This window comes from Tenrec ecaudatus, chromosome 18 (genome assembly GCF_050624435.1).
Source record: "Tenrec ecaudatus isolate mTenEca1 chromosome 18, mTenEca1.hap1, whole genome shotgun sequence".
In the NCBI taxonomy this organism is placed as follows: Eukaryota; Metazoa; Chordata; class Mammalia; order Afrosoricida; family Tenrecidae; genus Tenrec; species Tenrec ecaudatus.
In genome coordinates, this window is record NC_134547.1 from 57,549,971 (window position 1) to 57,577,333 (window position 27,363).

General features: G+C 47.0%; 1 protein-coding gene across 1 annotated transcript; it reads right to left on the minus strand.

Moving 5' to 3' along the window:
* Nucleotides 1–600: 600 nt before the first annotated feature.
* On the minus strand, nucleotides 601–27,348 carry NAE1 (NEDD8 activating enzyme E1 subunit 1). The gene is made up of 20 exons (XM_075536415.1): nucleotides 27,226–27,348; nucleotides 22,606–22,709; nucleotides 22,454–22,514; nucleotides 20,773–20,803; nucleotides 19,054–19,125; nucleotides 18,750–18,829; nucleotides 17,751–17,860; nucleotides 15,736–15,845; nucleotides 14,823–14,885; nucleotides 14,348–14,411; nucleotides 13,964–14,055; nucleotides 12,083–12,142; nucleotides 11,846–11,979; nucleotides 10,384–10,459; nucleotides 10,075–10,114; nucleotides 8,260–8,346; nucleotides 7,684–7,776; nucleotides 4,776–4,890; nucleotides 4,644–4,693; nucleotides 601–835 (listed from the first exon to the last, which is right to left on the minus strand). Exons 1-20 carry the CDS (start codon nucleotides 27,276–27,278, stop codon nucleotides 726–728), a joined length of 1,605 nt encoding a protein of 534 aa, XP_075392530.1. The 5' UTR covers nucleotides 27,279–27,348; the 3' UTR covers nucleotides 601–725.
* Nucleotides 27,349–27,363: the final 15 nt, after the last annotated feature.

The window sequence follows — 27,363 nt, forward strand, 5'->3', positions numbered from 1 at the left end:
TGTTAACCCCAAGGTCGGTCGTTCAAACTCACCAGATGTGCTGTGGGAGAAAGATGAGGCTTTCTGCTTCCATAAAGATTTCCAGCCTTAGAAACCCACACAGTTCTACTCTGTCCTATAGGGTTACTATGATTTGGAATCAACTTGGTGGCAGCTTGAGTTGTGATCTAGAAGAAGGAAACCAAACCAAACCAAACTCACTGCCATCAATCCAATTCCTGACATGGTAGAACACCCCCCACCTGTGGGCTTCCGAGGCTATATATATATAAATCTTACAGGAGTAGAAAGCTTCCTATCTTTCCCCCTCGTAGATGAGTAGCAGTTCTGAACTTGTGGTTAGAAGTCCATGGTCAGAAAATGCCTACCCCTAAAATCTATACATGGCTTAAATCCATTATTTAATATTGTTAAAACAAACCAAAAACTTTAAGTTCTTTCTAGTGAAACTCAAGAGATTGCTGTAATAAATGACATCGAAAGAACAAGTCAGTAAAAATGATGTCAATGTAAAAGGAGTACTTTTTAATCTCTGGGAAAATGAGACTGCTTATCTCTCCTGCCCCCTCCATTCTCTCAAAAAAATGCAAGACTACCTGATTACAAATGAAAAAAGTTTATTAAGAAACAATTTAACAGCTCTTCCGAGCAGAGTTTTACAGACCAGGGTGCCACGTGACAGCAATGACGGTGTCCCTGACTAACACCGACATGGGGTGCTTGTTCTACAGCTGGAAAGTCGCCGAGGTCTGCAACATGCCGCTATAGATGTAGGTGTTGTTGAAGATCACAAACTGCTTGGTGATGACTTTGATAATCTCCTGAGCAGCCGCTCCTGCAAGCAGACGAGGAGAAACGCATTATCTGAAGAGGTAAGTGTCCAGTGCTATAGGCCCATCTTATACAGCAAGCGTGTTCTTTGACGGAAGCAAGCACGTTTAAATAAAGGCATTTCAAACCTATATGGCTACTAAAACACATCCCAATCAAGGACGCGGAGGGGATGAGGTACAGTCACTGGAGGGGTAACAAGTCTCTTTTCAGGGTGAGGAAAAATGGAAACGGAGAGTAACGATGGTTCCACTACACGATGAATATCATTACTGTCACGGAATTGTACACCGATGAACAGGTAATAAAATGCCATGACTGTAATTATCAAAGGATCTTTAAAATACCAACAAGCCATTGTAGCCACTCAAAACAAAGATCAAAATAAATAAATAAGGTTCTCCTTTATAGGCTGAAGGTTCATCTTTCACGATTATTAATTGATTCAATAAATAATTAAGCCTCTCCTAGATACCAGATACTGTTTGAAGCACAAGTCCCAGTTCCTGACAGTAGGGAACAAAATCCCTGCCTCCTTGGATCTTACTTTTTCGTACTGACAGATAATTTACAAATCAATGAAGTGTCTAAATTTGTCAAATGACATTAAGTGCTAGGAAGAAAAGGATGATAAAAAAAAGTTTGAACAGGAGAGTCAAGGATGATCCTCCAAAAGGTAACATTTGAGTAAAGATCTAGAGGAGGGAGGGAGGGAGGGAGGGAGAGGCAGGGGAAAGGGGAGGAGGGAGGAGCAGGGGAAAAGGGACCTCTGTGCACAGAGGACCATATGACTGGCCCCACCAGGAGACAGGACGTCCCTCACTGAGCCATAGTGCTACGGGGGACAACACTGGAGACACAGTGCAGGAACTGTGCCCCATCTGACCCCACCACACTGACGAAACACTAAGGGCGTGCAACAGAACAGCAAGGAGGGCAGAGCAAGGAAGTCCCTGGGGAATACCAAAACTAAGACTTTGGGGCGAGGGTGTGACACCCCATCAGACTCAACTGTAAACACTTGTAAAGGTCAACAAACAGAAGAACTATTTATAGGCTTTTTGTTGTTTTTTTGAGTTGTTATTTTGTTTTCTTTTGTTGCTCTGTTTTGCTCTGTCTTGTTTTTGTGTGTATTATTATCTCTGCATGTCTATCTAGATAAGAAGGCGGGATAAACAATACAGAGAAAACAACTGGACCGGTGGTTCCAGGGGAACATGGGAAAGGAGAAGGGGGTGGGGGGGAGGAAGTGGGTGTTAACAAACCCAGGGACAAAGGAACGAGTGATCTAAAAGCAATGGTGAGGAGGGTGTAGGAGGCCTGGTAGGGCTTGATCAAGGGCAATGTAACCAAGAGGTATTACTGAAACACAAATGCAGGCTGAGCATGATAGTGGGACAAGAAGGTAAAAGGAAATAGGGGAAAGAACTAGGAGGCAAAGGGCATTTATAGAGTTCTAAATACAGGCATGTACATATATAAATATATTTATATATGACAACGGGGGAATAAATCTATGTACATATACTTATAGGTTTAGTATTAAGGTAGCAGATGGAGATTGGGCCTCTACTCAAGTACTCCCTCAATGCAGGAACACTTTATTTTATTAATTTGGCATTCCATGATGTTCACCTTCCTGACACGATCGCTGAAGACATCACAGGTGCATAAGCAAATGTGAAGAAAGCTGATGGTGCCTGGCTATCAAAAGATATAGCATCTGGGGTCTTAAAGGCTTGAAGATGAACAAGCAGCCATCTAGCTGAGAAGCAACAAAGCCCACATGGAACAAGCACACCAGCCTGTGCGATCATGAGGTGTTTATGGGATCAGGTACCAGGCACTGAGACCCAGAAAAAAAAATCCTATCATTGTGAATGAGGGGGAATGCGGAGTGGAGACCCAAAGCCCATCTGAAGAAAACTGGACATCCCCTTACGGAAGGGTCGCAGGGAGGAGAAGAGCCAGACAGGGTGCAGTATAGCACTGATGAAACAAAGAACTCTTCTCTAGTTTTTTAATGTTCCACCACCCCGCCAGGCCCACACACATATCATGACCCCAATTCTACCTCACAAATCTGGCTGGACGAGAGCACGTACACAGGGACAGATAAGAGCTGGAAATACAGGGAATCCAGGAACAGATAACCCCCTCAGGACCAATACTGAGAGTGGCCATACTAGGTGGGTAATGGGAAGGTGGGGGGAAAAGGGGGGAACTGACCACAATGATCTACCTATAACCTCCTCCCAGGGTGATGGACAACAGAAAAGTGGATAAAGGGAGACATTGGTCAGTGTAAGACATGAAAAAATAACAATTTATGAATTTTCAAGAGTTCATGAGGGGAAAAAATGAGAAGCTGATATCAAGGGCTCAAACAGAAAGATACTGTTTTGAAAACGAAGATGGCAACAAATACACAAAGGTGCTTGACACATGGATGGGTATCTGGATTATGATAAGAGTTGTATGATCCCCCCCAAAAATGATTAAAACAATAATAAAATCTTGAGGAAACGAGGGTGTCCAGCAATTATAGAATGCTCTTGAAGTGCCATCAAATTGGTTCCAACTCATAGCAACTCTGTGCACCACAGAAGGAACCGCTGCCTGGTCCTCCACCAGCCTCACAACTGCTGTCATGTTGTAGCAACCGTGTCAAGCCAGCTCACTGAGGGTCTTCCCACTTCGCATACAGAATATACAAAAGCAAAGTATTTCAAGCTATTTTTCCTGCGTGACGGTGTCAAGTTCAAAGCAGCCCTGGTGGTGCAGTAGTGAAGCACTCAACTGCTAACCAACAGGTCTGCAGTTTGAACCCACTAGCTGCTGTCAGGACAAAAACGTGGCAGTTTGATTCTGAAAAGATTCCCAAACCTACTACCATTAAGTCTGTCTCCCAGTGACCCCGTAAAACAAAGGAGAACTACCCCATACAGTTTCCAAGGTTGTAAACCTTTATAGAAGCCGACCACTGCGTCTTTCTCCCATAGAGTGGCTGGTGGGTTTGAACCGCCTACCTTTTAGTTAGCAGCCAACCACTTTAACCACTGATCTACCACCATGTCTTTTCTGGAAACATTACTGGGTTGGAAACTCTATGGAGAAGTTCTACTGTGTCCTGCAGGGTCACTATGAGTTGGAACTGACTGGTAGATGAGCACCAGTTTTAATCTGGACTGGCAAGTTTTCTAGTCAGCCAATTTCACTAGTTGTGTCTATCTGACTTACAGCTGATCATTTCCGTACCTTGGAAGGTAACTTTGCTATGTTGGCATAAGACCTGGTTGTCGCTGAAAATAAATGATCCAGAAACGAGTTCTGAGTTTACTTAGAATACGGTTTTCCTAAGTTTGTGTCACTCGTTTACATGTTCAACACTGAACTGTAATCAAGTATGACTCCACTTTCAAAACATGAGTAATCTGGAGGGAATATATCATCAGCATAAAACCCACACAGTAGGACAGCACGTAGAAGAGGGCTGGACAGACAGAGAGAGAGCGAGCGTGTGTGTGCTTTAGTAGGGCTAGAGTTAACTAAGTGAGACATACAACCAGAGCTATACTTTAGAAAGATTAGTGATTCTTCATGACATTAAGATGGATGGGGAAAAAAATGAATGGGAGTAGACAACGTGGAAGGCAGAGAGACCAGTATGGAGGTTACTGGAGAATCTAAGCTTTAAATCATCTTGCACTGACAACTCCAACTAAAATTGCTAAGAAATGAAAAATTAACATTAATGTAGCAACTGCTATATAAAACAGATGAGTGAAAGTCTTTTCGTCTGTGGGGCTCACCTCCCAAGAACGCAGCAACGGTGTGTGGCTCAGCAGCTCCGTATCGGCAACTGAAAGGAGGATTGAGACACCAACTCAGCTTAGCGCACAACAGGGAGGGGACTCTCCCCCGGTGCCCTAGGAAGCACTCACAATTCATGGACGTAGTCATCTTTCACCAGGACAGATAAGCCGTACTCTTGAAGGAAGCCAGTCAGGCAGGACTTCAACTTTCCGATATCGTCTTCAACTTGATAGTTAGAAACGCCTGCAAAAACAAAAAACGAACGGATAAATAAATAAATAAAATATACACTAACCAACCCAAAAGCAAACTGACTGCCATCAAGTCAATTCTGGCTCCTAGAAACTCTATGCAGGACAATGCAGAACGGCACAAGGGTTCCGAGACTGTACGTCTTTATTGGAGCAAACAGTTTCATCTTTCTCCCAAGGAGCAGCTAGCTGGTGGATCTGAACCACTGACCTTGCAATTCGCAGCCAATGCTTAGCTCACGGTATGACCAGGGCACCTTTCATTACACTACCTAGGTGATTTTTTTTTTTTGTGAAGAGCTAGAGTCTAGTTTAGGCATGTGGTTTGTGTTAAATTTGTGCCTCTGTGTGTGCGTGCGTGTGGTGCAATTTGTCACTCTGAGCCGTCTCTAGTGTGACGCAGACATTCCCAGATGACAGAGGGCTTCTGCTGTTGGGACCAAGGCTGGATGTGATGATGCCACGTGGGCAGAGCTGCCCGGCTGAGCTTGGCTGGCAGCCTGTGTCCCGTACCTATGTGATTTAAAATGAATGGCTACCCCCTTTTAATCCAGCTTCAGGTATTCTAATCAAAACAATAAAGTGTGACATAATGGACGGTATAGGACTAATATTATTTATAGGTATTGGAGACCTGTAACAATCAAAGTGTACAAGTAAGACACTAAAAATTCCAGTTTGGTTAGTTTGTTTTACTCACAGCTCCTTATCCAGTGTCCAAAGCAGTGCGTGGTACACAGTAGGGACTCAGTACTTGTTGATGAACAAACTGAATCACTGAGAAAGCAATGCCCTACCCAGACCTTTTAAAAACAGGACGGTCTTTACTATCCACTTCTAGGAAACGATGCAACGGAGCACATAAAGCTCAAACATCAACAGGCCGAGGAAATGGCTCGGAGCACTTGGTTTCTACACACAGTTAATTCTTACAACCACCCCCCCAAGTAAGTACTATCATCATCCTCACTCTACAGATGGAAGAAAACATGAAGCAGATTGAGGTACTCGTCTGAGTTACTTAGTTATGAAGGAGCAATACTATAATATAAATCTATGCAGTTTGCTGCAGAACAAATGCTTTTTATGATTATAATGTCTCCAAAGAAACCTATTATTACCACTACTGAAAGGGAAAATTACCATAATATTCAGGTATTTAAAAACTTGCTGAAGTACTAGGATCACGACTCTGCTTCACGACAGCACTACTGCCCTCCATTGAGTACGTACAAGATGCTAAGCATCCCCTATTCATCCTTAGCATGCCATGGAGCAGACACTCCTGTCACACCCATACACGAGGGCACTGGAGGGAAGTGCCAGCTTACTACAGGCCCCGAGATGGTAAGCGCTACAGCTTTGAGCTGAAGCCAGGTCTCACTCCAAAGCCCAGACCCCTGGGGGGGGGGTCGAATAACCCTTTCATAGGGGTCATCTAAGACCATCAGAAAACATATTTCCGATGGTCTTAAGAACTCAGACACTGCTCCCCTATCCGTCTCCAGGTGGGTCTCGCACATGCAGATGCGCTCTCCTACGAGACCGCCCGGAGTGAAGACTGTTACCCATGCTGCACCATGCTTCAAGACAAAATTTCATTGATTTGCAATTGTAAATAACTATTTCACAACATATAATGACATACTGTTTTTCTGATGAATCACTATGCTTTAACTATGTTCAATTTATAACAATGAAAATACATCCTGCATATCAGATATTTACGTAACGAGTCATAACAGTAGCAAAATTATAGTTATGAAGTAGCTATGAAAATAATGTTATGGTTGGGGGTCACCACAACATGAGGAACTGTGTGAAAGGGCCGCGGCATTGGGAAGGTGGAGAACGGCAGCTCTAGACTCAGGCAGCTAGTCTCCCTGATGCACACTGGTCCACCCACTCCTTACCTGAGGTGGGTCTGTGAGACCAAACTACAGCCTAAGTGATGCTGTGTGAATCCAGGGCTGGGTCACAAGCAGCTTTGCGCCTGCTACCTGATCTTTCGGAATCTTAACTTATGGGGAAGCAGCCACCAGGGAGCATTCTGCCCTGAGAGCACATCACCCTAAAAGGAAGCCCTACATGCCTGGCCAGGCCCCGGCCACCCCAGCTTCCTGAGATGCAAATAATGATACTGAGCAGGTAACATTATCAGACCAAAAAAAGAGTTAGAGGCAACTGTAGCTTTGGGACATTATGCCAATGCCCACAATTGTAGACAGCAAGAAGCAGATACCAAGCAATGAAACCCTACAGCCTCCGAGTTCAGTCAGAACGTCAATGGCATACTCCCCAGATAAACTCACTGTGTCTCATAGAAGCAAATTGCCATGAAAAAAAATAAAGCTGTCACTATTCACCCAACGCTCTGATATTCTTTTAAAACGCGTACACTTGAGAACAAATGGCTGGAGCAGGCGGGCAGGAGGGTTGTAGAGCGTGAGGAATGCCATCACTGTCCCTCAAGTGCACACGTAGAACCTGGTGAACTGGGCCAAGGGTTGCCCTGTACACGAGCACCAACAGAATAAACAAGACGTTACCCAAAAATGAAGACCAATGGCAGAATAATAGTTTGTCAGAGGAAACAATACATAAAAACTGCTCCTCAAACAAAAAACCCTGTTCCTCTTTGGACTGAACTCCGTGAAAACGGTTTATAATGTCTAATTAAGCACCACCATTATCCACGCTCTGAGGCTATTATTTTATGATTCAATTCAATTCACGTAGCTGTTCAAGATGTTATCATATTTGACAATTCACTGGCTAGTCTTACCTGGGTACCTGCCGTGTTGTTTATGAAATCTATCAATTGCCCGTAACATTAAGTACAATACTATCTCACTATCTGGATTGTCCATGCTAGAAACTGAAAGGGAAAACAAATTAAAATTAAAGTACAATTTGGGCAATTTACAACACACCAACAGTAAAGAATTGAATTTACTGCACACTCCAGTTTCAGAATCCAAGACACTTTAACTATAGAATTTAAATATTCTGCACTGGTAAAATAGAAAACAGTAAATAAGAATACAGGAGACACATTAAGATGAAACTGAGTAATCTCACAGGCTATTAAATTTACTCACACAATCTCTACTAAAAGTAGTGACATGCTGACTTTAAATCCATATTACCATACAACTGATTCTGTGACCTAAATACGACTTTAAGTATATGTTAAGGCTTCAATTTTGAAATGATAATGGCAGAATAAAATTTAGGACATAGCTATTTATATTGCATTACCTATTATCACCATATACTCAGTACTACTCAGTATAAAATACGGGTGTCTTTATAAGTAATTAAAACAAATGACCTACCACCAGTAGGTTAGTATACTTACTAATTTCCTCCCTGTTAACTGTATCCGAACCATATTCTTCAGCTAAGGAGCGACACCTTACCACTCGAAGAAATGCAGAATTACTACCTTGGACAGAGGAAACATGATGGAAGTCAGTCAATGGCTTCATCACATGAGCGGTCTCAATCCCAGGTGACTTTAACAACAGAGTGGGAATGGGACGAAATGTCTCCTATTGGGCTTTGGTGGCTAGCCAAGAAAGCCCATCACCTTAAATTCATACCCTCAGCACCACCCACTCAGCACGGACTCAGGAGGCGTTGGAGCCTTGCTGAGGCTCCGTTTCTCCACTGTGAAAGGGGAACGATAGATACCATTTGTGACTCAATAAGTCGTCGTTGTTCTTAAGTGCCTTGAGTCTGTTCTGAGTCGGAGCAATGCTACATGTAACAGAATGAGACACAGCCCCCCAGTCGTGTGCCCGTCAGCACGATACACAGTAGCTTTCCTCGTCGCTATTACTGTGACCATTACTGATAAATAGTCCTAAATGATGTGTGTTACATAGTGTGCTGCTGGTGTCTATGTTTTGTTTTTTAACTTTCTATTAAGGAACTTTTCAAACATACACCAAAGTAGAACATGTAGAATAATAACCCCCGTGTACCCAACACCTAACTTGTAATCTGGGATTGTGTGATCTAGTAGAACACACTCTCACAGTGAGGCGTGGAACACACTCTGAGCTTAGCCCACGTAAGCATGGTGCAAGAGCCACGAAACGGTCGCTGGCTACATTCTTGAAGGACAAAACCAAAAAATACCAAACTCACTGCCATCAAATCAATGTTGACTCATAGCGACCCCCATGGGTTTCTGAGACTATAACTGCTTATGGCAGCTGTCGAGCCCTTTTGGGGGTCAAACGACCCTTTCACAGGGGTCACCAGATTAATAATGGTAGCAAAATTAGTTATAAAGTAGCAACAAACATAATTTTCTGGTTGGGGTCACCACAACATGAGGAACTGTGTTAAAGGGTCGTGGCATTAGGAAGGTTGAGAACCACTGGCTTATGGGAATAGAAAGCCCAGTCATTCTCCTACGGAGCTGCTGGCGGTTTCGAACTGGTAACCATGTGGATCACAGCCCAGTGAAACCCGCTACGCCACCAGGGCTCCATCTTTAAGAGTGGGACCAGGTGACATGCACACCTGCAGAAAGCAGGAGCAGCAACAGAGAAAACCCTTCAGCAGTCACACAAGGTGAGCGGACTCTCACAGAAAGGAAAGGTCGCCGGCCCTGGCACCATGTCAAGTGACCCCGCCGAGGTTCCATTAAGGCTGACAGAAAAGCACGGGAGCTCACAGCACGGAGAAGAAGGCTCCGTGGAAAATGTTTCCTTAACATTCCTATTTCCACAATTGGGAAAAAGATGCCTCAGACGTCCAGCAACCCCACAACTAACACGCAAAATCCCCAAATCACCTCCGTCGTTTGGCACAGAGGAAAATGAGCACTTAAACCAGTACCATCAAAGTACGTCTGACTCGAGATTATCCTCAACCATCTTCAGGTAGAACCTTCTTAAAATCAGGAAGCTGAAAATAATTCTGTACTAATGATGTTTCCATTTTCAGTGAATGGACCCAAACGTCCTGTTGAGAAGTCCCGTGAACGAGCGTGCTCGTGATGGGACACGCGCCGTGGCTGACGCTCCGCAAAGGAAAGCCTGCCAGTCGCTGTGCACAGCCACACCACGGAGCACTTGCACTTTCAGCCTCTCCTACTGACTGGGACAGGCCTGCACAGCTTTATCAAGCAAAACAAGGACATTGCGTCAAGAGGACTTACAGAGTAATTTCAGTTCTTTCTCTGAGATGGATTCTGGTGCCTGTAAAGAGATAAACATGGGGTTTCCTCTCGTGTGAACGGGCTGACTCACCGAGGGAGCAGCCAAAACCAGCCCACTGCTGAGGGGGAGCACTTATAGATGCCGCCTTGCTTCTTCACTGTGGGCTTGCCTCCCTAGACAGGCAAGAAGGGAGCGCCTCTAGAGAAACACGGGCTGTGCAGGGCGAGCCTCCCTCTCGCTCTACGCCCTTGCAGGCAGCCTTGCAGGCCCCTGGGAGCTGCCCACCAAGGCCCCTGCCCACCACTCACCTGGCCCGTGGACTGCAGCAATTTCGCAACATGATGACCCACGGCAGCCGCATCTTTCTTTGCTTTTTCACGGTAACTGGCAGTGAACAACAGAAAAGCCAGGATTCACGATTTTACAATGAACAAAACTCAAGTCCGCCCCATGGAGCACACCCAAGACCCCTCTGTGGTGCTGGCGACATAGGAGGCGCGAAGCTACTGGGGAGATGCCGTGAGCAGCGGCTGTCCGTGGTCGGGGGCTCTCGAGAAGCCCACTATGACTGACAGCATTCACCTTCCACACCACAGGCAGGCCACACCAGGGCCGAGGCGCAGCGTGTCGCAGCGGTTCTCACCTGAACCACCCTTCCACAGGGGCCGCCTGATTCATCACAGTAGCAAAATGACAGTGATGAAGTAGCAACGAAGGTAATTTTATGGTTGGGGGTCACCACCGCCTGAGGAACTGAATGAAAGGGCCACGGCACGAGGAAGGTTGAGAACCACTGGTGTATCTCCCTCAAATCCTTCAAAGTTACAACGTCCTTCTATAAGTTCACCCGACAGATTATACCCTTTCCCCTGAAGACGGACCAGCGTGTAAGCTGATGACTGTCTATCCTCCACTCACCCTTTCTCCCCGTCAAGTAACTGAGCCTTCAGGCGGGACAACAACACTGAAACGAGCGTGCACCGTCCAGGAGCAGAGAGCTCTGCGGGACATCATCTGGCTCTCGAGGAGACCACAGCAGCCCCGGTGGCACAGCGGTGACACGTCGGCAGTTTGAAAGTGTCTGCTGCTCGGTGGGAGACACGGGACTCTACTCCTCCACAGAGTCAGTCTCAGAGACCCACAGGGGCAGGTCTCCCCTGTCCTCCAGGCCGGCTAGGAGCCAGCATTGCGTGACCCCAGATTGAGCAGCACCAGGCCTGAAGTATACACCAGTCCTATCCATGGAGCCCATCCTGGGGCCGCCTCTCTGGGTTCAGGCTAGTACGCACCTGGACCTGTGCGTACAGCTGAAGATTCTCTACGTTATGAAATGTACACACACACGCACACACACACACATCAAAACCAAAGACTTCCAAGTTTCAAGTTAGAGATAAGAGACAGTATGGCATGTAGTTCCAAGCATGGGCTCTGGAGGAAGATTTGCCAGTTCAAATCCTGGTTCTGCCATTTCCCCAGTCAGACCTAAGTAGTAAGTTGCCGCAGTGGCCCTGGCTCTCAAAGCAGGTGCTCTTTCCCTAGCTCCCTAAACGGTCTAAGGCCGTCGTCAGCATTCGTTAGTACACAAGACTCACATGTCATGTCAGAGGGAAATATTGGGCCCCTCAGCCTTTAGCTTATTTTTGTAAACGATAAGGTTATAGAAGGCTCCCGTTGGTTTTTGACAGACATGACTCGACAATCCCCCCTCTATTGTTTACTATAAACAGACAAGAACGTCTGCCACATGGTTTGAAAAGAATGACTTACACGTTTTGCAGTTTTATGTATTTGCCTGAGTCTGCGATCATATCAGGAATTGTGCCTCGAACAGGTAAATTTCCTTGACCCTCTTTGGCCACAAATTCCTTTAAGGCACGAGCTAAAATCCAAAACGGTGGTGTCTAAAAGGAGGAAGAAGGAAAAACGCATGGAGGGACATTTTAATTTTAATTGGATCCAAAGTATTCAGTCAGCAGTAAATGCCCCCTTCTCTTCTTTGCATACCTGTTTGGTGATATTTAGACAGCAATCATCATTAAAAATATCTTCGATGCCACTTGGAATCTAACAAAGGAACACAGAACATTTACATTTATTTAGAAATTTCCCTCCTTTGTCTTCAAAGCTATGTCTTCAAGCAAGTTGTTGGAATTCTCAAATTATAATCTACACAAGCTTGATTTATGTCGGCTTTTACTCAGCATTGGCACTATGTGGAGATTTTGATTGGGAAAGAAAGAATGAACCCCCTCTCCTTCATTAGAAAACGGGCCTATTATTCATACATCAGAGTCGAGAAGGGCTAAAGAGGTTTGTTTTTTTTTTCAGTCCAGTTACATTTGAAGATATCTAGCAAGACCACAGACATGATGAATGTCAGACTAGATTTCTAGTTTTTCATATTTTACCTTGTTAGAAACCGAATACCCCGATGTGTGAGGATGAAAGGACAGCCACCACTGACACACCCTGGGCAGTGAGCTGTTAGCAAAGGAGCCCTGGTGGTGCTGCTGGGGAAGCTCTGGGCTGTGAGCCACCTGCTCGAGGGCACAAACCCACCACCCGTGCCTTGGGGCAGATGCAGCTGTCTGCTCCATGCAACCTGCACAGGCTCGGAGACCCTACACAGGGTGGCTGTGAGTCAGGATCTACTCAATGACAGTGGGGGAGACGGTCGGAACGAGCAAAAGAATGTCACCAAAATGTGAGCTATTACAGGCAACGACTCTGCTGACGTGTGGGAAAAGAAACTTCCAAGTGGGAGCCTCTCTCCGGGTCTCCCTGCTTCCACTCCTGATCCCATGCAGTCAGCCTATTCTTATAACAGACGGAACGGCCTTCCAGAAATAGAAGTCACGTCACTCCAACACCCTGCTCTAACACTCCAAAAACCTACAAAGCCGCGAGGACCTGGCTCTCACCTGCTGCTTCTCAACTCCAACCTCTCCTGTGACTTCCCCCCCTGGTCTCTTCACTGCGGACACGCCAGACTGGACCCATGTCAGCACGGCTTTGCCCCTGACCTCTTGACTCAGCCCTCCGCTGTGGCTGCGCTCAGACTTCGACAGAGCCCACCTCTGCAGTTCTCTCCAGCAGTCCTGTCCAAGGCTGCCTCTCACCCAGGCCCCCTCTTCATCATCCTCTGCTACCCTTCGTCCCCTCTCATTGTGCTCAGAGCACTAATCACTCTGGGGCTGGTGTTTACTGTCGCATCCGACCACTGAAACTGCTTGTCTGTCTGCATTCTGTTAAGTTGTAGATTCTGTGACACACAGACCTTCCATGTGCAACGAACTCTGTCTACTACACAGGGACCGTAGTCCACCACTGCATCCGTGCCCACCGAGCAACACTGCCTCACGCTCTCTAAAAGTCTGCGCAGGTAGCTCACGAGCTTTCGTATCTCAAAGGCAGCATTTTAAATACCAGAAAATGCTAACCGAAACGACCAAGTGTTCTTGTTCCCGATTGCCTCCAATGCTTCACTGGCGCGGTTTCAGCCCCAAACCAAATCCCCGGGCACAGAACCTGAGTTGTCTCCATGCTCCATTCTATTCAAGCAGTTGCCACCAAAGCAAACGCAGGGTAACAAGCTTTAACTTCTCCAGCCACGCTGTGGGGCCAGCAAAATGCCGCCTGATTTAGCTAACTCCTGCCTCCCAGCTGTCCCGAGCCCCAAAGCAGGTCCTTCAACCACGGTCCAGTGCCGTTGGCATCCCACGCAACCAGCACTACGCGTAGAACCGCACGAAGACAAGACTTGCTCTGTACCAGAAAATCGTGTTCTAACCAGCTAGGCAATTACAATAAAAACCCAGGCTCAACAATCGCACACACACAAAAGTGCCTGTCTTACTGGAAACACCTCGTCAAGCTTTTCGGTACCTGAGTTGTATTTAGCGCTGTGTTCACATTTCGAATTGCTTCTTCAAAATTCTCTTCATCTTCCGGAGATCCGTTTTCATTCTTTAGAATTCCTATCAAGGTAGAAATCAGTTAGCAATCGACAGGCCCTTTCTTCTGGCTCCTTCTCCCTGTCCCCGCCCAGCATCATGGAAATAACTGAGCCAGATTCTAAAGAAATGCTCAGAATACAGACTCTCAAGAAAGTGTAAGGCTTATCATTAGAAAAGGCTCCCCAAGCTGCCCGAGGGAAAGGAGAAATAGAAACTCATGACTGTGCATCATTTGACGAAGGTCCAGCCAAGCAACCAGTGAAGAGGTGCTACAGGGAGTCCCCCCAGCCTTCAATCATCCTCAGGCTCTCACCTTGTCTAATCAAATCTCGGAAGTCCTCCTTCTCTTGATAGGTCTTAGGTATTCGGCCATTTGTCTGAAACAGTTGGAAAGCCTGTTTTAATCTGCTTGTGAAAACTCAAAAGATGCAAAATGAGATTCAAGGGTCTCCCCACTCCCTGCCCACAGAGACTCCCTTCATCAGACAGCGACACTGGACAGAAAACACCATCTGTCAGTCACGTCTCCTCGTGGGCTCCCTCCCTCCGGTTCAAAACGACACTCAAATTGTACTTAAAAAAAAAAAAAGTTAGTATCAAAAAAGGAATGGTTACATTTAAATGTAAAAGCATCCTCCTTCCCTATAATTCCATAAGGGAAAAAATTAATCTCCTGCCCCCTCCAATAAAATCCTTTATTCAAGTATTCAATTCTTATTAGAGTATTGAATGAAAATTAACAGGTGCCTATGAAATACCTGAAAAAGTGAAACTTGGAGAAGACCTACCTCTCTACACCACTGTGCTAAGTATTTAGCTATGATCACAATCCATGGAGTGTGGCTATGGTCCTAAAAATGAGAGAGAAATCCGTGACAATGCCAGCAATGCTATCCATTCCTCACAGTGCCGCTCGCTGTCAACAAGCTCATCAGTATTTACTAGCCATTTCCCACTATCCACAGAAAAATAAGCTGTATGCATCAGTTTACATGCAGTGTCCAACCTCCTGCTGGCACGGCAGGGTTACAGCGAGGACTGTCCGCAGGCCCGTCACCTACCATGCAGCTCAGATCTCGTGACCTCGGGTACTAGGCCAGCCTGAGAAAAGACGGTCTGCCCTGCATCCTCACATGAAACAACACTTACTGTACATGCCCGAGGACAAGCCCACCCGAGTATCAGCCGAGGCACCGGATGGCACCACAAAAGCTGCATAAAAAATGTGCTGGAAAACCCGGCTTACACTTGAGAATACATGGTACATCTTAATTACCCTGTCTGTGGACAAGTATCGTCTATGCTCCGTAAATTACGTAGTCTGATTACAAGTATAATTAATTCTCTGATGAAATATGCAAAACGGCCTTGGCAGCACTACAACACGTCAAATAAGTTTCAAGACAAGTCGACCGCAATAAAGACGCACCGATTCCAGCTCTCTCTTAAAGTGCGCTGTTTGGACAGGGCTTCGGCCATGTTTATGTTACTTTCCTGATCTGAGGGACTGCTTCACTGAATCTGTTTGTCTTCAATGAAAGAATTGGAAGTTATTTTTTGGGGGGCGGTGGATAGATTCATTTGGGAAAAAGAGGTAAAATGCTGTTACAGTGTAATCTAGATGACAGGTATAAGGAGGTTTATAGTGTTCTCTGTTGTGCAATGTTAACATGTTAGGAAACCAGATGGAAGACTACCAACCTTCTTCTCCATATGATCCAAATCATAGGACTGAAAATGTTCTCTCAACTCAGGAAACGGCTTATCCAGTCGAAGATCCTCTAACGCGTTATCTGGGTGAGATTCTATTACTGAGAAACAGAAAACGCCCACAGGTCAATACGCCAGCGATGAACACTTCCCTACAGGAGCTCAGCAAGGCCCTCGCAGCATTTTCGGATGGCACAGGGCCTACAGATTTCCCCCCAACCCCAGCATGCTATTGACATACAATTTTACCATATAGAAAACGTGCAAATGTTAAATAGACTAAACCTAACATTCCATTAGAGCAGAACCACCTTGGGGTTACACTTGGATAAACACCAATAAAATGTAAAGCCCGACAGCGCCAGAAGCGTCTTCCTCTGTGGTCTTCAGCAGACAGCACCACCTGCCCCTGGACACCTCCCTAGAGACCTTCGGGTCCTCTTTGACATCTTGCCTCTAGGGCCTCAACCGTAGTCACTCACCATGTCCCAATCTCACCTTGAATTCTCTCCACAGGGGCAAGTGTGAGAGAGTGCATCACTTCAGTGATCAGAGGTTGCAGCTCAGTGCTGTCACTAGCTGTGTGACCTAGACAAGTCACTTAATCTCTCCCCACAGCTTCAGCAGACGTTATAGAATTTCCCTTACAAGGAATTTTGAGAATCTCTGGTGGTGCAATGATTAAGTGCTCGGATGTTAACCCAAAGATGGATGGTTGAGCCCAGCAGGCACTTATGGGAAAAGATGTAGCACTCTGCGTCCACAAAGACTGAAGGCCCTGGAATTCCCATGGGGCAGTTCTGCTTTGTCCTCTGTGGTCCCCGTGAGTCAGCGTTGGCTTGGCAGTGGGTTGGGGTTGGCTTTTTGGTATGAGTTTCTACAGAGATTAAGTGAAAATTTCTACCGTAAACGCAGGCACACAGCTACCTACATGAACCCTCATTAATCTGTGTCTTCTTCCTTATCCCTGACACCTGCTTTAATTTAAGCCATGGGCTTGCATTTGCCCTCTCACCCAGGTCACTAGAAATCCGCCTAACCGCAAGCCTTTGCCCCTTAAACTTTCTCAACCCAATTTCAGAGCAACTTATTTAAAATAATCCTACTTTTCCTCTGCCAGTTCCAATTCTTAAGTAGCTCAGCACCACATTCCAGAAGCTGACAGGCGCAGACACGCTCCTCGGTGAGGCTACGGTCACGAGGGCTTCCGCAGCACTGCACAGTGCCTGGCCCACAGCTGGCACCAATGAGGACTTTCTCTAGGGCAGTGAGCAGTCTTCTCTGAATAATGAAAGAAAATGTTTGGTGGTCTACGAGGAAATCTGCCTAAGCCCAGGGCTTCTACCAGCCCTGGGCTGGGCACCCACAGAACCGTGTCCTTGGCTGCAGTGTGGAACCCCAGCTGAGCTGCGGCTGCTCTGACATGGCACACAAGTGGAACCACAACTGATGGGCAAAGGACAGTACGAGTTCTGGGTGTCAGAGAGAGCCACTTCCCTTGGCTCTCACTGTGGGTAAGGGAAGGACGAAAGGGGTTAGGATGTTGTGGAGCTGTGGGGCCTCCGAATAAGATGAGGCAGCTCTAACTGCTATCACCACTTGCTTTTTATCCTTCTAGAAAGCTAAGTAAGGAGCTTTGGTGGTGTAGTGGGTCACATGTTGGGCTGCTAATCGTTTAAGTCAGCAGTTCAAATCACCAGTTTCTCCAAGGGGGAAAGATGAGGGGTAGGCTTTCTACTCCCAGAGGCATAGACTTGGAAACCCAGGTTGAGAGAGCACTTCTGTTCTGTCCTGTAGGGTCGCGATCGGTTGAGTGTGATGGCTGTGTAAAGAAATACTAGAAGAAGGCCTCTTGATGGCTTTTCGGCTGAGTGCTACTTTAAACCCTGTATGCAGAGCTGCCCAAGTACAAGCACACTTTACCACTGGAGTGGGCCTTCTATATTGTCCAGGGCCTCAAACTGCTGGAGAAAACAACAGCAAACCCACATGCTCAGCACCTTTACCTGGATGCTCTTTGATAACGATCCTCATATAACCAACTAGTCCATATGTTCTACAGATCAAAAGAGGGATCTGAGAATTCCAGAGGACATCTGCTAAACGTAGCAATGTACTGTAAAGGAAAACAAGATAAACAAGACCATCGTAAGCATGAAGATGCCTTCAAACAGAGCAACTTTCTATTCAAATCACAGAGAGAGAGAGAGCTCCAGCTACCGCGTCTCATAGGCAGATAAAACATGTGCAGGAAAGCAAGCGATTCCACAGTGGGTAGTTTTTAAAGAACTCTATCTTTTGGACTCTAGAAGTATGAGTCTCAGCTTTCTCTTCCTAAACATTTCCATGCTGAGCCAGGATCCGGTTGTGAAACCCTTTCAAGTGAAGCAAACAAACAAGCCCAGGTGCAATCAAAACAGCGCAGAGCCTGGTGCCACAGTGGGTCAGCCCGTGGAAAGACACCGCCAGCCCTTAGGGAAATGAGGCTTTCGAGTCCTGTCGTCCAGGAACCCACAGCGCAGTGCTTTCTGGGGTCACTCGGAATGGGAGCTGACCTGATGGCAGTCACGGCAAGTCTGACAAAAGGGCATCTGGACGTCAGAGTACAATTGGCCTCCAGAAGCTTTCACTGGCTGAGCTGTGTCTCCTGAGCCACCACAGGAGGGTCTTGGGCCGCCAGCCTTTCCGAGAGGAGCCACAGGCAAGCCCTAGGGAGTGCTATCAAACCCTGGCACACGGCCCTAATCCAGGCTGATGGGTGTTCGTCACCGACAAACTAACAAGTGCTCCGTTTAGCTGCTTTAAATAGAGCCAGGCATGTATTGCAGCCCAGATCTTTCCTCTCCCCTGTCTTCAGGGCCGGAAGATTTTTAAGGGCTTCCAACGAAAGGTTTCTAGAAAGCTTAAACATTTCTAAAAGCAAACCTTAAGTTATGCAGAAAAAAGAAACGTATGTGACTGCAGGAAAGAGATTACAATAGAAGCGGAGGAACATAATAATTTACCTTTCAAGAAGCTGGGTTGCAACCACAATGGTAAACCTACAGAAAAACGAGGGGTCATTGTCTAGAAGGTTTTCTGGACTCTAAGACAGGGGGAGAAAAAGATCCAAAATTTCACATTCATATTGCACACGGCAGAAACGGTTATTTAAAAACAAATGAAGCAATATACTAGACCCACAGTTAAAGGAATTAAACTCTCAGATAAACCTAAGTGTTATAAAGAATCACAATTCTATGTGCCTAGGACTGTGAATCACTGAAGCAATTCCATCTCAGCAGAGAAATAATCTTTGTTCACAGGTACCTCTTCCACAAAACTTCCAGAGACATCATTGTTTAATTCTTGTAGGAATTCCATGGCAGCTTGGGCTCGGTTCTTTTGGGGAAAAAAAAGAAGATTTGACTTGATTAGAGAAAATGTCCATACAACGTAAACAGCGCCCGCCTGTGAGAACATAGCGGAGGCCTATTTGAATTTTTGCATCTGTATGACAATTCCGCTTTCTGCAGTGTACAAACTGGAATTCAACAAGTCTATTACTTAAAACAGCTCAAACTTTATTACCAAGAGCCCTCATAAAGACTGCATAACTTTTCTGATAGGCAAATGACCAGAAAACCCTGGTCAGCAAGCAGGGATGTCCTGAATCAACTTCACACTCAAATAAACCTCCCGCTTCTATAACCCCAGACAACAGAGGCCACACATTAAAGTAACACTCGTTCTCCATTCAGAGTAGTGTGCTACATTTACTATTTTGCAAATGTTTTCATATGAGCCATAAAAATAAGAGGTATTCCAACTAGCTCTTAAGAAGTGTGTCCTGCAGCTGGGAGGGTGGGGTAGAGGGGGAACCGATTACAGGGATCTACATAACCTCCTCCCTGGGGGGCAGACAACAGAAAAGTGGATAAAGGTAGACACGGACAGTGTAAGATATGACAAAATGATAACTTATAAATTATCAAGGATTCATGAGGGAGTGGGGAGCGGGAAGGAGGGAGGGAAAACGAGGAGCTGATGCCAGGGACTTATGTGGAGAGTGGGTGTTTTGAGAATGATGAGGGTAACGAATGTACAAATGTGCTTTATACAATTGAAGTATATATGGATTGTGATAAAAGAGTTGTATGAGCCCCCAATAAAATGATTTTTAAAAGTGTGTTCTTGGGGCAGGGAATGTATGGATGTGCTTTATACAATTGATGTATGTATATGTATGGATTGTGATAAGAGTTGTATGAGTCCCTAATAAAATGTAAAAAAAGAAAAGAGGAGAAAAAAATGATTAGGGCCAAAACTGTACAGATGTGCTTTATACAATTGATGTATGTATATGTATGGATTGTGATAAGAGTTGTATGAGTCCCTAATAAAATGTAAAAAAAGAAAAGAGGAGAAAAAAATGATTAGGGCAGGGACTGTACAGATGTGCTTTATACAATTGATGTATGTATATGTATGAACTGTGATAAGAATTGTATGAGCCCCTAATAAATTGTTAAAATTAAAAAAAAAACAAAAAACAAAAAAAACTGTACAGATGTGCTTTATACAATTGATGTATGTATATGTATGGATTGTGAAAAGAGTTGTATGAGTCCCTAATAAAAAGTAAAAAAAGAAAAGAGGAGAAAAAAATGATTAGGGCCAAAACTGTACAGATGTGCTTTATACAATTGATGTATGTATATGTATGGACTGTGATAAGAGTTGTATGAGCCCCTAATAAATTGTTAAAAAAAAAAGTGTGTTCTGCAGAATGCTTCATTTTCTGAACAGTATCATTATTCAGGATTTAGCGTTATTGAAAGATAGAGGATACGATATAAAAATACAGACAGCATTGCTAAGTTTCCAAACTAATGTTTCTAATAAAGATTAACAAGAGTAGAAAAATAAGCTGATTCAACTGTTTTCTCAGAGAAATAGGCTCTTTAAAGTGAAAGGCTTTCAAGCAGGCAAAGCACAGTGGCTTCATCAGATACACAACCACACTCTGTAACAAATGGAATGGCTTACCTTGCCAATGCTGCTTCTTTGAAGGAAAAAACTGAAATGAGCAGGAAAACAGACAAAGGCTTAGTGAACCACAGTGACAAGGTTGTTTGTAATGTCAGGTGTACTTCCTTCCTTCACAACACAGGGCTGTAATCTCATTAAAGTTGTAAAGTCCTTTTTGGAGGAAGCGCCCAGGATGAAGCTTGTAAAAACGTGAGGAGTAAATGCAAGTGTATGCCACGGCCTAAGACACTCCACAGGAGGCTCGGAACTAAGAGAGCCCGAGAGCTAAAAGAAATCAAAGCTTATGGAGCACCGTCTGCTAGGTGTCTAGCGCACACATTCAAAATACACGTAATACACACGATATGAAAGTCTTAGAGGAGTGAAATATTTAACCTCATTTCATCTGTCTCCTGAACCGCCGACGAGAGAATGCACTACCGCGGGCAGATATCCTGTCAACCAAGCAGAGTCCAACTCGTCAAGTGAGTGGTAGCTTGATGACACCTCCAGGGCGGGGTGGGGGGGGGTGCTTTGTATCAGAGCAAGCTCAAACAGAGACCATCCCCTTTGCCACTCGGCCTTCCTCTCCCCTGGGACTTCACTGGGACTCTGGGTCTGCCACCAGGGGTGGCCCCATGCGGGCTGCCCGGTCCTGAGCGCTCGCTGCCAGCACTCTGCCATGCTTCTATCGACCTTGGATCCACATGACTACACTCACCAGCCTGTGACCTCCCTGCTTCCCGCCTCACCTCTCTGCACCATCAGCCTGCAGCTGATGGCAAGGACCCTAGCTAGCACTGGGCCTCTGGACTTGAGCTGAACTGGGCCGGGGTGCCTTCTTGATGGAAAGTTCCTCCTTGTAAGCGCCACCGGTCTGTTTCTCTAGACAACACACCTAGACCCACGGCCACACTTTGGGAAATGCTACATTGAACACTAAACCACTTGAGTGTGTAGTTTACTATGAGAGATTAATTCTGGCTTCTCTCTGTCAAGTCCCCGGACCCAGATGGAGGAAGCCATTCTCAGAGTTACCGTGCCACCTCCAGGCCCTTGAGACACAGAAACCTTGTCGCATCCTGTTGACCAGTCAAGCAAATCACCCCGCTGCTGAAGCAAGCACGCAAAGACAACAGGACTTTTTTCAGAACACATGCAGAAACACGGGGGGAGGGGGGCTGTGTAGTGGAGAAGGGAAACATACAGCCACCCAGAGAAGACATGGAAGCTCAAAACGAACCAGACCAGTTTCCCTTCTATTTCCTCGCAAATCCTAGGAGATGCCCACCCTGGACTCCAAATCCCTGAAGAGGCGAACTTGAAATTCAATTCTAGGGATGCTCTGAGAGTCTTAATAGAACGAGCTTTAAAGAAGCCTTATCCAGGCTATCTTTAAAACGGCATTCTTACACAGTGCAACCTAGAGATATAATAATAATAGGAACAACTGTATTTTTATTAACAGCCTATCTGTCAGACACCAGGCTAGCACTCTGCCTATCCAGGAAAACTGAAATGGGATTTTCCCACGAACTTTTGAAGCCCCGTGGTATGAACTTACACGCCCCTTACTAGAGCCCCCAAGGAAGGAGCGGTTTCCACCTGAGTGGGCAGCCCCTCTGCTGAGGGGCCTCCCTCTCCAGGACCAGCGCTGTGGCCTCCTTAACGTGCTTCTGCTTGAAATAATAGCACTTACTTGTTTCCCACATCTTCTCCGCTGACCTGATTTCCATCAATAATTGTAAACGAGCCAACACCTGCGAGGCAAAACCGTCCGTCAAGGCTCTGTGTTTCTAGCTCACACCCTTAGAGAAGCAAGTTCAGAGCACCACTGCCAAGCTGCATTACCTGGAAGTACCAAGTTTTTAAGGATTTCGGTCCCTGTGGCGGTGGCGTTGATCAGGCACACGTGAGCAGATTCCAGGGCCTCTTGCCCGTGATCGCCCCACAGCCTGCAAGACAAGACACACACTCGACATTTTTGAAAACTTCCACAAAAAGATCCTATTTGGGCGAGCTTTTTTTAACGTGCTCCTGCATAGCGTGACTGCCGTGGTAACCATGGCGACGGTACAAGACAGGAACAGTGGGCCTTCCTAAGGGGGTGAGACAGCTGAGGCGTCTAAGACACAGGGTGATGCCTTGCAGAGTCAGCTGAGGGCCAGGTCAGAACTGGGAAGCTGGTCATTGTGTCCTGGCTCCCTGTTCACTACTCTTTTCCAGCCAGATCACTCCCACCACAGGAAGCGTAGGTCGATGTCACAGCTTATCAACATTGAAGTGCCTTGGGTTTAAATCCTGTTCTCGAATTCACTTCTCAAGCCACACAAACCCAGCGCATGTAGGGTCCGGACACACGTTGATCGCTGCAGCAGTTGCAAACGTTGAGTAACAACCGGGTCAGCAGAAAACGACTCTGTCCTCAGCCTCCCATCAACTTCTAGGGAGTGTTTTAAGATCCAACACATGATGAACGTGCTAGTCACAGGATAACTAAATGCACACACGAACATGCACCAGGAAGCACTAACAACCAGAGAGGCGTATTATAATCTGACCCACACCAGCACATCACTAAGAGGGCAAGTCACCTACTTAGCAGAGGACTTGGGCCAAGCTGGTGCCTGTCACCCACGGCACCTGCTCATCTTTTTCTCTTCTCGTTTAGGAAGGCCTGGTGGTGCACTGGTTAGGCAGTTGGCTGATAACTGAAAACTTGGTGGGTCTAACCCACCAGCTGCTCTAATGCCAGGCAATACCCGGCAATCTGTTCCCTAGAGAAGCCTGTGGGGCAGTCCTACACACAGGGTGGCGATGAGCTGAACACTGCTCCATGGCCCTAACGCAGGGAGAACCCACGTCATCGGGAAACTGCCGTCGCTGGGCGGTGTTAGCAGTCGAACAGTCAGCAGATGGGCCTCACCACCTGACCTAAAGCGGCTTTCCTCTGTGGGCAGTCGGTGCAGCCCCAGAGCCTACCATAGCCTGGAACTGCCGAATCTGGCTTTTAGGGCCATTAAGGGCCCCCTGCCTGGCACAAGGGCTGTGTGAACGCATACTCATGCACCAGACTCCAATACATTTGCTTGAGGGATGCTTCAGCAGAGAGTCAGGATCACGGTGCATCCCTAAGCAACGTGTTTCCAGAAAGGGGCCAAACATGAACTCAATCCTCTCCACTCTCCTGCCTGCCTAGCTCAGGGGAGCCAGGGCCTTGCTGACTGATGGCTGGCTGGCACAACTTCACTTCCGGCTGCTTCCCTAGGGCTCTTCAAAGATGTGGCAATCACCAGACCTCAGGATAAAAGGCCAAGTGTGGTTCTTAACTGGAAGGGACTCGGTGAAACCGCCCTTGTGAAAGTTGCTTACTGGTTGCACAGGGCTGACTGACACCCAGCGCCCCCATGCGGCACTGCCCCAGGGGGGTTCCTAGGCTGCAATCTGTACAGCAGCAGACCCCAGGCCTTTCTCCAGCACAACAGATATGGGGGTGGTGTGGGGGTGGAGGGCATGAGGGCAGGTCGCCAAGGACCAGCCTGTCTGAGTGCCCAAATCTGAGGTGCTTGACTCACCTCCAGGCCAGTTCTGAGCCCCAACTCCATCTTTGCTTTTGCTGAATCAAACCCTTAGAGACAGGTACATGACAAAGGATGTCCCCTGCCAAGCGTCAAACTCTCCCCAAACCAAACCAAACCACATCACACTCCTTGCTGACAAGTCTATTTCAACTCACAGTGACCCTACAGCAGAGTAGAACTGTCCCTTTGAGTTTCCGAGGCTTATGGAAGCAGCCAGCCTCCTCTTGCTCCTGAGGAGCAACTGATGGGTTCCAACTGCTGACTTTCTGACTAGCAGCCCACCACGCCTTACAGACCAGCAAACCAACCCAGACCAGCAAACTCACTGCCAGGGAGTCCATTCTGATACAGCAACTGCTCTGTGGTCGGGGTTCCCAGGCGGTGAATCTTTATGGGAGCAGGCAACCTCATCTTTCTCCCCAGGAGCTTCTGGTGGGTTTGAACTGCCAACCTGGTAGCTAGCAGCCAATGTTTAACCCGATGAGCCACCAGGTCTCACCCAAACCAGTTTTTAAATAGAAAAAAAATGTAAGAGCTTTATTGGCCTTAATTTACATATACAAGTCAAGAGTTCAATTGTATTTAAGAGTTGTACAATCATCACCACAATCAATTTTAGAACATTTTCTTCTTGTACTCATTGCTACTTGAAAAAGAAGTTTCATTTGGCGATAAGCTCAAGCTATAGACTGTTATGAAATAGGACCCTCACCAGAAACCCCCTCAAACTCAGAAACCCCCGACTCACGGCCACTGAGTTGATGTCAACTGACAGCGACCCCATGGAACAGATCGGGGCTGCCCCTGTGCGTTTCTGAGACTTAGTCTTCACCGGAGTAGGAAGGCTGTCTTTCTCCCTCTGAGCAGGTGGGTATCAACTGCTGATTGTGCTACAGGCTGACCACCTGAGCCCACTCAGCAGCACCACAGAAGAAAGGTCTGACAAGGGGTTCTCTAAGGATGACAGCCTCAAATACCCTTTCAGCAGTCCTACACTGGGGGGGGTTACCTTGAACCCCAATCATCGACTGCACAGCAGGTTGAGCTGTGGCTTCACCACGACATATGGCTCCTGAGCACAAAGTACATGGCCAGTCCAAATAGAGATGTACTAAGTGTAAAGTAGGGGCCCTTGTGGCACAGTGGGTTAGGAACTGGGCTGGTAATGCAAGGTCTTTGGTTCAAACTTCCCAGCTGCTCTTTGTGGTGAAGGATGAAGCTGTCGGTTCCATAATGACTAGGCTCAAGATCCAAGGATTAGGAATAAGGAAATCCAAATCTGAAGGAGGGAACGGTTTCAGAGCTTAAATTCTGAACACCTGGTTTTTAAGCGTAGCCGTTAACTCGCTAACTGTGAGGTCAGCCGTTCAAAGCCTCCATTGTTCCATGGGAGACAGGGCTTACAGTCTCTCAAACTCGAAAAGGCAGGTCTACCCTGACCTGTGGGGTCCCTATGAGTCAGCACTGATAGATGACAGCGGAAGCCCACGATCCATTAGCAGGGCTCCACATGGATGAAGCCCCTAGTGAGTCCCCTCTGGCTTATGACAGTCCAGGGCCGTGAACAGCCGTGCTATTAGAGAGCACTGTAAAGTGGATCGAATGCAGCTGCGGTCAGGTTAAAATGTTAACACCTTATCATCTGATCTCCCTCCTGACCCATTTTAAAGTTGTTTCCGTCTTTCATATTTTCTTTTTGGTGGACTTTTGTTATTTTGTCCTCGCTGATGGTCCTTTTTGCTTGCTTGCTTCATGTTCCGTAGGAATCTCTGCATGATATCCAGGATAGGGAGTTCTATAGCGGCAGTAACTGGATTAATAATTACCTAGGGGCATGGCAGGGGAGGATGGGAGAAATAGGGAGCTAACCTGATGTCCCAGAAGAAAATGTCCGGAAATGGATTGTGGTGATGATTTCAAAACTCTTCTTAGTGGGGCTGAATGATTAAATTATACAGTATGTGAAGTTTAGGCCAATAAAACTATTAAAAAAAGAGAGACCTAGCCTGATAAATCCTGAGGGTCAGTTCTACTCTATCCTAGAGGGTCACTAAGAGTTGGAACCGTCTTGGCAGCAAGGAGGTTTCTAAGTATAAAGTGGCACATTGATGGTGGAGTGGTTAAGCACTGCGCTGCTATCCCAAAGGTCAGCAGTTCTAACCCAATGGATGCAGGATGCAGCGGGAGAACGCTGTTGGAACTGGTGTCGGTGAAAAATGTACAGCTTTGGGAAACTCCACCAAGCAGTTCTACTCAGTCCTCTAGGATGGGCAGGAGTCAGAAACGACTCCATGACAACGGGCTGGGGTTTGTTAGTATGTGCAAAATAGGCACTGGATTTTGCCAACAGTACGAGAGAGTGTCTTAAGCTATCTTACATTGATGCTGTGTTCAAGTGGCATCTACTGAAATGGATCTGTCGGGTGAAATAAACTATATTGAGAAAATGAATTCCATCTGTCTCTTTCTACCATTTTTTTAAAATGTGCCTTCTAGAAATGTCACAATCGCCTATGTGGCCAACATGGTATTTTTACCGGGCAGTGCAGGTTTGGGACAATACCTAGCCCTCCATCTCGCTCTCGGCCGGCGGGCGGGCGAGCCGGGAGTCCAGAACGTGGACGCCGGCCTGCGCATGGCAAGGCGGGGCCGGCGGCCGCCCGGCTGACCAGGCTGGCCCTGGGGCCGCACACCGCAGGACGGCGGCGGCGGCGTTCCGGGCCTCGCGGGGCTCCGGGAGCGCCCCGGGGGCGCCGGTCCTCCGAGCCCAGCAGGCCCGGCCCGGCCCGGCCTGGCCCGAGGAGGCCCAGCCTCGCAGCCCGCGCGCTCAGGCCCGGACGCGGGGGAGCCCGCCGGCCCGCCCGCCACGCTCGGTGAGTCCCGGGCTCACCTCAGCTGCCGGTCGTACTTCTGCTCCTTGGGCAGCTTCCCGGGCTGCGCCATGGCCGCGCCAACAGCGGACCCAGTCCGGCGGCGCTGCCACCACCACCGTGGTACCACCACCGCCGAGTCCGCCCGCGCGCAGGCG

Excerpts from the sequence above, each read along its gene's own strand:
- NAE1 (XM_075536415.1), bottom strand. The coding sequence starts at position 27,278 with ATGGCGCAGCCCGGGAAGCTGCCCAAGGAGCAGAAGTACGACCGGCAG. Across the intron at positions 14,056-14,347 it reads CCGAGATTTGATTAGACAAG|GAATTCTAAAGAATGAAAAC; the intron begins GTGAGAGCCTGA and ends CTACCTTGATAG. Across the intron at positions 836-4,643 it reads CGTTGCTGCGTTCTTGGGAG|GAGCGGCTGCTCAGGAGATT; the intron begins GTGAGCCCCACA and ends GTCTGCTTGCAG.